Source organism: Empidonax traillii, unplaced genomic scaffold, assembly GCF_003031625.1.
Source record: "Empidonax traillii isolate 1590-97213 ecotype Southwest subspecies unplaced genomic scaffold, ASM303162v1 scaffold368:size764316, whole genome shotgun sequence".
In the NCBI taxonomy this organism is placed as follows: domain Eukaryota; kingdom Metazoa; phylum Chordata; class Aves; order Passeriformes; family Tyrannidae; genus Empidonax; species Empidonax traillii.
In genome coordinates, this window is record NW_020955561.1 from 106,052 (window position 1) to 118,233 (window position 12,182).

At 42.3% G+C, this 12,182-nt stretch overlaps 1 protein-coding gene across 6 annotated transcripts in view; it reads left to right on the forward strand.

Annotated features, from left to right (window-relative positions):
• The first annotated feature begins 9,106 nt into the window (after nt 1–9,106).
• LOC114061883 (gamma-aminobutyric acid receptor subunit alpha-4) overlaps nt 9,107–12,182 on the forward strand; it is a 40,329-nt gene continuing 37,253 nt past the window's right edge. For 2 of the 6 annotated variants that reach the window (XM_027892780.1, XM_027892783.1), the window contains exons 1-2: nt 9,108–9,438; nt 9,550–9,668. In XM_027892780.1, the coding sequence (XP_027748581.1) occupies nt 9,356–9,438; nt 9,550–9,668 (202 nt within the window). In that variant the 5' untranslated portion in view covers nt 9,108–9,355. Of the gene's footprint in view, nt 9,439–9,549; nt 9,669–12,182 lie in introns of those variants that run through there. The other 4 variants (XM_027892785.1, XM_027892786.1, XM_027892782.1 and 1 more) reach the window with 4 other exon arrangements.

The window sequence follows — 12,182 nt, forward strand, 5'->3', positions numbered from 1 at the left end:
TCTCAACCCCTCTGTTGTGTCTTCCTCTGCCATGCTAAATGTCTCCTTAAGTGATTTATTCTTTGATTCACTTCTCCCTTCAACAAGTACATTAAGGCCAAATGTTTGCTTTGGCTTCTGGACATTATAAAGGTTTTAATTTCAGCAAATCTGCAAAATGTGTTTCAGTGTCGTCTCGGTGTTAGAGCAACCTGAGATGCCAGCCCATGGGCATGGCAGACAAGTCAAATTCCTTTTCACCCCTGTTTGAGAAAGGCAAGATGTTGCCTGCCAAAATGTAGTCAGATAGGGGACGGAGAGATCAGAAAATTTGTATAACAGGATAAAAACAACAATAATGAAGCTATAAGAAACAAAAATATTATGAATATAGAGAAAAAACACAATACTCTAACAAATTAGGAACTCAGAGTGAAAAATGCTTTCTGGTTCTGATCCAGAATTGCCAGGGTGGCAGATTTTTTGTTTACTTCAATGAGTTTTGGAACAGGATCTAAATGACCCCACTATTTAAATTATACATAAGTCAGGGTAGATTTGTACTTCTTCATTTTGTGTAGGCAAAAGATCACGTCTTTCTCTGGAGTAATAAGACAGGAATGGAACTGATGGTTTTCCGTGAGATAAGAGAGAGTGCTTGTGTCATCCATCCTCTTAAAATCATTCATCTTGTAAAGTCTGCCTCCTGGAATTGTGTATTTGTCTCTGTAAAATGTTCAACTTCCTTTTTGTCCCCTGTATTTTCCACCTACTCATTTTCACCATCAGTAGTGGAAGTCCTCATTTCTCATGTCTAAGTGGGCCAAGAGGTCAGGGAGGTGACAGTACAGCCTGCTCATGTAGACAGAGTATTTCTCAGATAGTGTTAATCTCTGTCTGAGTTTACTCTAATTTCTGTGTCCAGCAGAGAAATATTTGGAAAGCTGATTATGTATTAAACATTTAAAATGAGACATAAAGTTGACAAAATGTCTAAACTACAGAGAACATGAGTATTGGCTAAATACTGACCTATTTGATACTTAGTATTTATATGCTTTACATTTTTAAGTCGCTGGGTGCATTTAACTAATTAATACCTTCAAATATCCCTGCAACATATGTAAGTCTTTTCTAAAATTTAAAGGGGAGGAAATTCAAACACAGAGGTCTGAGGATTAAAATTTTAAATGCAGATTTGGGTTTTTGGCCTCCACGAGATCTGTGTCACTCTTACATACAAATTCATGCAGTTAGAATTAGCTACACTTGTTGAGAAGGTTCACCCTAAATGACTTATCCAAGGTCACAGAAATCAGTGGCAGAACTGGGAAAGGATCTGAAGAGTGCATCTTCAAAAGTAAAAAGAAACTAAGGTATAAAACTATTTGTGTTTTTAAGTGCATTATGCTTTGTGAATTTTATAATTACAATAATGATTTTTTTTTCATGCTATTCTTGAAAAATTTGATATAGAATATAAGAGACACAATATGCTGCAGCTGCACTGGATCAACCCTATAGTGTACAAAGACTAGCACACTCTGTGACTGTGGCCAAGAGTTTATATTTGTACTGTTACAAACTACTTAGAGTGGACTTGTCACTGTACATTAATTATCTGTTGATCCATACACTTTGGTAAAAGCAAAAAGGTATTGGTACTTCATCAGTCATCTTTCACTGGGTATAAGAGCAAACTACAATGCTTCAAGGAGAAGAAATACTCCAGGAAGATCGAAAAGGGTGAGAGTCAGCTCAGAGGCCCTGGACCTACCTCACCTAACTTTGAGGCTGGCTGTGCTTTGAGCAGTTTGGACCATGACTTCTAAAAGTCACTTCCAAACCGAACCACGCTGCAAAGTTTCCATTGGATGAAATCATTGTGTGGGAAGGGGAAGAGACTTTACAATGGATACCACTGTTAAGATATCTCTCTGGCTGATTAGTGAAGATCTGGGAACTAGTTATGGACAATGGTTAAAAAATACCTTATCCTGCCAATTGGTCTCAGCGGCCATTGCTGTCAGTGGGAGGGAACAGCACACTGTATTTCCCAAACAGTTCTCAGATCCCTGGGATCTTAAGGTACTCCTTAAGTTACTTGATGAAATGCTTCTTAATTTTCTGTTTTCCACCCACCCATCTAGTCAGTGTTTTTTGGGCCTGATGCCTTTGTATGAATGCCTATAAGACAAAACCAGCCCCCTTGTGCTGCGCACTGTTGCCACAGTGCCCTTTCCTTTCTGGTGATGATATGAAAATTTCCATCAGTAACTTTCTGAGATGTGAGTAATGCCACTCCATGCAGCAACCACCAGATGGTAATGAAGAGCAGACTGGTTGTGTGTCTTCTGTAGACTAAGTGTATTATCATAATGGCAATTTTTTTTTTTTTTTTTTTTTTTGCAATGAGAGCTAACATACAGTTCTAAACACCAATTTGTTTGGCTGTTTGCAGACCTCTTGACCAGTCTGCTTGTGAGCTCTATTTGCATAAACCCCTCAATCGTTCTGTTTGCTTTTATACTAAAACATGTTAAAGGGAATATTCTATACCTCATGCACAAATGCTGAAATTCTTATTTGTTATAAAAATATTCTCATTATAAGGAAGGTTTTGACTACATTTGGTGTACCACTGTACAAGCTATCTCTTGTAAGAAGGTAGATGCAGAACACCTTTAAGTGACTGTGTGCCTTGCTCCTTCTGGAGCCATAATATTTCTCCAAATGTCATAAAAGATGTACCTCTTCTAACGTGGAAGGGAAGGTCTCTGTAACTGTGTGCTTGACAACAGCAAAGAGAGCAGTGTTGAGAAGTGAACCAAACCAAAGCCAACTGTCTCTTCTTACTTGAACATCATTGTAAATGAAGAGGTGGTGTTGAGCACAGCTCACCAACCCCTCAGCATGACAACATGAGGGAAGAGCAGCATAAACAGAGCTTTTTAAGTATTGCTAGCCCCAGACTTTTGAGAATCAGAAGTAAGCCCCACAGGGCTCATGAGATTCAGAAGTCTCAGTTTTACTTACCTGCCTGCAGAATTTTGGGGTCTTTATGCAGTACCTTGTAAAACATCTTTGTCAAATTTTCAAGTTGGTTCCCCCCCCCCCCCCATTGTACAATTCAAAGACTTTGCAATTCTTTCTTCTCCCTCTTTTAAAGAAAAATAAGGTTCCTCTTGCCATTGAGAGACATGGACAAGCCAAGCACCAGGAAGGCGCGTTAAAAAACACTAGAGCTCTTGTCAGTGGCTTCAGTGTGAGTCAGGGGCCAGACTTATGGCTTCCATGGCACATTTAAATCATTCCTCAGGCATCTGCCTCATATACTTCTGGGATTAATAGACATGTAATGGCTGGGAACATGAAGCTTTCCAGGAAGGCAGTTTGTTAGTGCTTCTGCTCTATTGTTCCCTCTGGGAGCAGTTGCTAGTAGCAGGGTGCAGTGGTAGCGGTGCAGAGCAGGAGGCTCTTAAAGTAGGTGGCAGAGCAGGAGGCTCTGCCTGAAAGCAGAAAACTGAAGGAGACTGCAAATGGAAGCACCCAGCCTTCCTCCCCTCTCCTTCTGAGCCATGGCAGCCCCCACAAGCTCCCCCTCTCTGCCCTGCCTCTCACTTCTGAACACTGCAAAAGGTTTGCAACTGTTGCTTGGGACAACCAAAATTTTTGACACATTTTGCAATACACGTGGCAGCCCTGACCGGGGAAGGCAGTGTACAGGGCCATGGCTTCCCAGATTCTTCCCAATAACTCTGGCTGCCTTTGCCTCAATGAAAGAAAGACAGCCTTGTACTGCTTTTAGAAAAATCTATATTCCCCCCTACATGAAGAGGTCTTCTTATCCTATTTTCCTGGGGATGGCCATTTTAGAGACAGAAATCAGGAGATCCGCTTGATTCCCCACTTTGTTACTGCAGATACGACTGTGACTTGACCTGATGGCCCCTTCATCTCTGGGCTCCTGCTGCAGATGGGCATAGGTCAGTGATATGAGTGTGTATGCCAGGGATGCATTAGGGTCAGATGAGAAGCAAGAGATGGAGGCGTATCAATCCTCTAGTACTTTCTTGTTGACAACACTTTTTTGCCCCAAATTGCAGTTCCTGCAAGTGAGTGCTTCCACAAACACATTTCCATTGCAGTGTAGAGTAAAGGTCCTAAATATGAAGCTCACAGTTTACCTCCTTAAAGATCCACGTGTCAATCACTAGAATCCAGATAAATCCTCTTGCAATCAGTAATAGCAATATATACATGTGTCTGTATATATATATATTTGGTACTCAAAGGATTTTCTAGTCTTATTCCAAGCAATCAAGGACATGTGTGTTAAAATAACCATGGCACTGTAGAACAGTCTTGTAAATACCATATGTCAGAGGAAAAAATACACGGCTAAATGCATGTCAGCATCAGTTTCTGCAGTTTCGTAGGAGTTCTGGCCATGGAAGTGAAGCAAAGCTGGGCCAGCTGAAGATTCAGTTTTACACAGAGCTTATGCTGTGCTTTGAAAAGACAGATCAGGTGGTGATTGGAGAACTGACCTGGGACACAGCAGACTGGAATTAAGCTCCTGTTCTGCTGCAAATTTTTTGTGTGGGAAGCAGTTATATTTCATACATGGTGTTGCATCGCCACTTAAACTTTTTACATCTCTGTTCCCAGCAAAACAGAAATAATATTACTTTATTGTGTCCAGTCCCTACGCAGTCTTTTCTATCGAGACTGTAAGTTCTTGAGAGAAGGCAGTACATAGGTAAAAACTTTGCAATCAGAAAAACTTTGCAATAAGAACCTGGAAACAAAACTACTATAACTACAGTAGGAAGGGAAATTTGGCCTGGAAGAAGAACCAGAAAGAGCTTAGACATCTGTCTTACTGTTCCCAGAGCAGAACTTCAGTTGCAATCAATATACCCAAAATCCACACTCCTTAAATATAAGCGCATTATTAGAGGTGCAATCCGGGTCCACAGTGTCCTGGTATCCCCACTGACGGAAAACTCTTCCCTGAACAGGTAGTACAGGCTACGCTGAACTCCAGATCAAAGTCTTGATAAAGCCGAGGGCAGGTGGGTTTTTTGTAATTTCCATGATCTCTTTAATCAGTGGGGATGCAGGAGTGGAGGGGAGTGAAAGATCCTTTAGTTGGTTGTACAGAAAAGGTATCCATGCCTTTTCTTGGTAATCTACAAAAAATGGGATTGGGGTATGCATTTTCTGAAGAATGGATACTTAATCCCTGATTTTAAAAAAGGATGTATGTGAAGACAAGTTGTTTGATCAGAACCAGAAGAAATACTATTGATATGGGTAGAAACTGTAAAAAATTGAAGAAATCAATGACTTAGCTATTTAGGTAAAGAAACATTGAGACACTTGGCAGTGATCCCAGTTTTATCTCCTCTTTTCTAAAAGTTCGAGGCTTTTAAATATGCAACATATAGCTGGGCATTAAAGATTTTCACAGTCTTTTTCATATAAGCTTGGCTGTCTTTATGGATTTGATGCCAGAACTAAATCATATAAAAATCAGCTGAATAATGAAATCTGCTGGGGAAAAGAATGTAACCTATATAACCTGTAGTGTTGATAAAGCCTATAGTTTACAAAAGGGCAAAAAAAATCCAAGCCAAAAAAATACAAACCTGGAAAGGTTAGATAATGTCTTCTACAAGAAAAGAACAAACTTCCTTTCTCTTTCCACTTAGTCTGATGGTAAAGTAGAAATGGGAATACTGATTAAAAAAATTCTGCTTCTCTATATGTTGTGACAAATATAAAATGATTAAGCTATACTTGAAGATCCATAACTTTGGATAAAACTGCTTTTGAGGCTTGGCCAGAATGTCTGTTTCATCAAAAATCATTAGTAGGATACATCAGCATAGGGACAGTAACAAAAAAAAAAAAAATCTATTTAAGAAATTCAAGTGCTTTTTGAGCATATGGAGCCTGGCAAAAATAGTCCTCTTCTTACAATAGTCCCCGATGGGTGAGATTTCTTCAGAGAAATTGTGGAAGAATTGTGATAAAAGCTGGAGAAGCTGGGAAAATTTTGAATTCAGAAAAGACTTTCAGGGACCATCAGTCCAGCCTGTGACCACTAAATCCTTCTTGGAGTCACCAAGTTCTTTTAGAGAGATGGTATAACCCAGATATTTTGTGAAGAGATCAAAGATCATTTGAAGACAAGCACCTTGGGAGTTTGTGTGTCTATGCTACAAATACATTGCTAAAAAAAAAAAAAAAAAAAAAAAAAAATCTAGAATAGCTCTTAAGTTGTAATTCAAAAAAATATTGAAATTAACCAGGATGATGCATATATCAGAAGTAATAAACAAATACTCAGAGGTGATATATCTGGCTTACAAGACTGTTTACTGTTACTTTGAGCTTGTTTATCTTTCCTTCAAGTCTAGTTTTGTAAAAGCTTCAGCAATCTACAAATGACCCAGTTTTATATCAAGGACTTGTGTATCTCACATTGGCCTTTTTAGCCATCAGCGCACCTGTAGCAAGCGTGGGTAGAGCCCTTCTCAAATCTTCGTTCGTGAAGCCCAGCCATGATATCAAGGACAATGATTTCTGGTTTTACTGTTATTCTTATGGAGTTCTTGATAGTTATTGTTGGATTTAAAGGAGATGTTAACCACTGTTAAATTTGAGAAGTGTTAGAATTAACTTTCTAGATTTAGAGAAAGTGATTTTTTGTTTAGTTTTAGCACTTGTAGGGAGTAATACGGCACCTGGATCCTACACCTGAGGCAGGCTGGGTGTGACAAAAAGGCACTGTGTTAAAATTTTCTTAGAAAAAGCAACATGAACATCTTCTTTGAAGCCATAAGTACTTCTTGCCCTGGCATGGCATGTTCACAAATCTTGTAACCTGATGCTACCTTTACTGAAGTCAACTACTGAAGTATGTTACTTCAGTTACTTTACTGAAGTATTGGTACTGAAGAGGCAAAAGGTATCATCAATAATGTCATTCTTTGTTCTAAAGAACTTAGAAATCATTCAAAGACCAGCTCAGTTCCTAGATTTGATGAAAGGGACATAATGGAGTAAATTTCTTTGATTTCTGCCTATATCAGGGCTGCTAACTCCAGGTATGGACTTGAGAGAGGGTTGTGTGATAGCATTTCTCATGACATTCAGGTGGTGAGATCATTACTAGTGAATACCACTTGTCTTTTCCATTTCAGTTTGCACAGGTGTCTATACTTATGCAGAAGGTAGTAAAACAATCTAAATGCAAGGGTGCCCATAGCTTTGCCAGGGTCTTATTTGCTTTCTTCCTCAGCAGCTGCTAGAAGTGACAGTGCTCTAGAGCCATGTTTTGCTCTATGTCTGGGACTAGCCAGCAGGATTCTGCCCAGTTCTCCATTACTATCTATTACCCTCTCTTTAGTTTTTGAGTTTGGCTTCTGCCAGCAAAATTTAACTGAGATCTGTCTAGATCAGATAACCTCACCTAGAAATACTTCCAATATTCTGCAACAAGGGATTACGTTTTGTTGCGAGGAAGAAAACTAGGGACTCTCTTTATTGGAGGCCAGTTCTGAGTATACCCTTGGCATAGGCCATGCTAGAGCAGAAGATTAGTCTAGGAAAACAAGTCACAACACTTTATGGAAAATCAAAAGTGGCTGATTAACCCGGACAAATTGATCTGACTCCAGCGAAATTAGCCTCCCGAAGAGCTGTGCATCCATCCTTCTGTTGTTCCTGACCAGTTTCCTAATGAAGCCAGGGCAGTGGACTCTGGCTGTCATGCTGGTTTTCACCTGTATGTGGAGTTAAACGGGCTGCTCCCAGAGCCTCACTACAGGAGCTGAAGTGACCTTGGCGTGACACCCTACCGTCTGTGTTATCCAGGCTTGTAAATACTGCAAAGAGTGTGCCTGTTGTCCGTAGCCAGGTTGCCCTACTCGGCGAGGTTTTAGCAGCACATTTGTCGTGCCAGTAAGGCAGTCAGAACAGGATCCTGTAAGGCAGTCAGGAGATGAGGATACTGTCAAAATCTCAGGAAGCAGACTAGTAATCTGCAGAGGCCTAAATAGGGCTTTTAAAATTGGAAGCAGAACTGACTGCCTAGACAGAGTTTTTTGAAAGATAAACAGCGTCAGCAAGCTAAAAGGATTTCAAGCACAGCTTTAATTGTTTTTTCAAACGAATCAGCAAAGGGCACCCTAGCTGGAACAAGCTCTGAAGTACAATCAGGAAGATTTCAAGTGTACAGTAGTTTTGAAGATAGTCAGGCATTTCAGTGCTGGAAGACACTATAGTAAGTAATGAATAAAGCCTTTTTATGTCAGGACTGTAGTCTTTGAGTCAATTACAATACCTGCCCTAACATGCCCCTGCATGGTGAACTTCACCATCCTCATTAAAACTGACATGCACACGATTTCCAAACCTAAACAATTGTCTCTGCAGCACATTTGATCAGAAGAACAAATTTTTTATTTCCAATACCTATTGTGTGGAGAACACCCCCCATTTTCCTCCTTTTCCCCTTTCTTGCCCACTCCACCCAACCATCTCAATAGCCCGTGACAGACTACTAACAGTTCTGAGTGGATTTTACTGTAATTCTTGCAGAATCCCTTGGACCTTGCATAATGGAAATTTTTTGGGTCACCAAATCATGTTTCCTAATTATAGGAATGATAAGAAAAGAAAAAAAAAAAGAAAAAGAAAAAAACCCCAGACATAATGTAAAAACATTCCCTTATTCTGGCATTTTTTGCTTTTAGAAACCTGGGATAACCCACTCGCTCCCATCTGGTTTGCAAAGGTGTGCTCTGTTTTAACCTTGAAGCCAGAGCTCCTTCTCCTCTTCTCCTTCCCCGGCTCCTCTCCCACCGGAGCCGAGGGACCCTCCCGCTCCTACATCCTCCTCGCCGGGGAATTAATCAACCCCATCTCGCCCCCGCTCTCGGTTTTGTTCCCTCCTTCGGGAGCAGAGGCGATCGGGACGAACGAAGACTTCGCCACCGCGATCACCCCCGCGACGCCCCCGTCTGCCCTCCCCTGCCCGCCCCGTCCGCCACCTCCGCCCCGCACGGCAGCGGGCGGGCTGCGGGCCCGGCCGGGAGGGGAGCGCGGGGCGGAGCGCGGGGCCGCGGGCGGGGCGGGGCGGGGGTGGGCGCGGGGGGAGCGGCGCCTGTTGCCCCGAGAGAGTTAACGGTGCGGGCAAAGTCGCTCGCCTCTCCTCCGCCCGTGCTCTGGTTGCGCCTGGCAACCGGGGCGCCGCGCATGTGGGACCGCCGGGGGCCGCCGCCCCCCCGCCGGGCCCCGCGCCCCCCTCCCCGCCCCGGACGAGGCGCTTAACGTGCCCAGGCGTGAAGTATGGCATGCAAAGATGGTTTCTGCCAAGGAGCCAGTCATCGCCATGTCCTCGGGTCTCTCCATCGCCCTCCTGCACTGCCTGTGCCTGGCGACGTGGTGAGTACCCCGGCGGCGGCGCCGGGGGGCCCGGGCGGCCGGTCCCGGTACCGCTGCCCCCCGCGGGCTCCCGGCGGCTCCGCTCACCTCCGCTCCCTCTTTGCCTCGCAGTCTCACCGGGCCGCCCGGGCAGAGCAAAAAAGAGGAGAAATTGTGGCCGGAGAATTTCACCAGTATCCTGAACAGCCTCCTGGATGGCTATGACAACCGGCTGCGACCGGGATTCGGGGGTACGGTGGCGGCGCGGTGACGGCGGCGGGCGGGGGGTCGCTGGGCAGAGGCGAGGGGCGCAGCGGTCACCGCTCGGACCGACCCGTTACTGACCGAAAACGTGGGGGTGTGTCCCCACTCCCCTTCCCGGGGTTTGAGCTCTCCGGGAAGGGCTAGCAGTGAGGCAGCTCCTGGCCCCGAAAGCCCCGGGGGTGCTGCGCAGTCCCGGCTGTGGGGGCCCCGCTGGGGCGGTCCTGGGCTTAGCCCCCGCTTCGCTGCTCTGCCCACATCCCGGGCTCAGGCTGCTGCGCTGGAGGAAAAATAAGCCCTGAAGGCAGTGCGCGTTGGCTTGGTGGGGATGGAGGGTCTTGTCTAACATCCAGATTCTTCTTGTTCTTGTCAGTTTTCGACGCGTAAATGCCGCGGTCCGGTCCTAATAGAAACAACTGTACTTTTAATCAGCCTAAGAGGTTAAGTCTTTGATGGGTTCTATTCCAGTAGTTAGGGAAAACCAGAGCTGGGGTGCCTCGGCACACTAGTTCTTTACCACAGTTGCTGAAATTTCAGCGTTGGTTTAGAAGTAGTAGACTTAATTGCTGTATAGGAATTAAATGTGGAGAAGTTTCAGATTTGCCTTCACCCGTGCTCTGTATATGGGGGTTTTGGGCCTCTTTTGTACCCCAGGCTGTTAAGATGCAGTTTTGTGATGCTGAAGAGGCAGCCAGACTTGCTGTTCTTTATTGATTTTAGTGTTTCTATATAGGGACTTGGAATTAAAAATCATTAAAATCCAGGCAAAATAATGATAAAAAAATCTTGTAATCTGTAATGAAGATATTAAAAAATGCAAGTTTAGAAGTAGGGGAAAAAAAGATTTATAAGGAAATGCTACAACCCTTCTTATGATGCACGAAGCGATAACAAGGGTATTATAGGCTGCTTCCAATGCAAAACTGAATGAGATCCTTGCGTAGGTTTATGTTGCGAAATACTTTCTTCCTCCTCTGAAAGTACCTTCTTCATACACGTGATCCATCCACACTGACATGTATACCAACACATTCCCCACATGCCATATACAGTGCTCACATGCATGATTGTGATTGTTGAAGGACAACACCTGGCACCATTGATCGCTCCTTTATTATTATGAGTGTACTGAATAAGTAAGGCCTTCTTAAGTTACCTTACATGTTAAGTGAGAAGGAAGCTAAATTTGTGTTAACACCCCAAGGAATCATTGGAAAATGATAGCCTTTTGCAATTTAGTCTTTGCGGAGAGGTTACAGACACTTCTGCATGCGTACAAGAGATGTGCTATGTTTGGCATCATTTTAGGTTGAATGCCAACTAATTAGTCATCTAGCAAAGATGCTTTATGAGCATTATCAGATTTCCAAAATTAAACAACCACTAAATATGTAATATATGTTGATTTTCATTTTAATACAGTTGTCCTTTGCAGAATATTTTGCAAGAGTAGAACTTCTTCCCCTGTAAGTGTTGGAGACTTTCAACAAAATGCAATCAAGGAAAGAAAGTTCATTGCACCTTCTTGAACTTTCATATTGGCAATATTAAAGTAAATGAGAGAGGGAGGAAAAAAACTCTCAGATTTCAGCCTGGGGAAAACACTTCTGGGTGAATATTTCACAAAATGGATATTGTACCGCTTCTTTCTTCTTTCTTCTTTATTTATATTCTTCCTTAAACCATCTATATGGTTTAAACAACTCATCTTTGAGTTTTGAACTTTTAAGTAAAACATGGGTGAAAAATATTTTGGTTTTGAAAATGATGCTTGCCTCCCTAGCTCCTTACAGTGAAAATTATCTTCACCTGATTTAAGGAGCAACTTTGGGAAAAAACCCCCAGCAAAACCAAGCAAAGAAAGAAATTTCTGCAACTGATCAGATTCTACTTTTTGACATTACTCAGAGTAATAACTATGGATTAGTTATTGAAATGCAGAATACCAAAATCAACTTTTCCCTCTGTTTTGGGGATTTTATGCTGATAAATCTTTATGACAAATGGGATTTGTACCTTAAAAGTTGGTACTCTCTAGTTTGTAGCATAGCTAGCAAACAAAATGTTCATAGGGGATGGGAATATTTAGAGATGGAAAGTTTAGTGTGTTTTGGTAATGTTAAAGCTAAATCACTTTTTGAGGAACAGCAGATAATTACTTTTGTTTTCTTCTTGAAGCTGATTTACCATCTAGTTTCCACATGGCCTGAAATGAAACAAATGTTTTATTTTAAAAACAAAAAGTGTCACAGAGGTCTGACTGATGCTGATTTTAAACTTCAAATCAATGAAAGTATTTCTAATTCTGGCACAAATTGTCTTTAAAATTAGACTTGGGGAGGTAGCCGTATTCTGAATTTTGCTGGTATATTCCAGAGTTATTACAAATATCAATGCATTAAGAATTTTTGCATGCAAAGTGCAGTAGAAAATGTTTGATTTTGGAGACTTCCAACAACTGGATCAAAATTGTCAGTGGTAGTTATGCAGAAGAGGTTAAATTG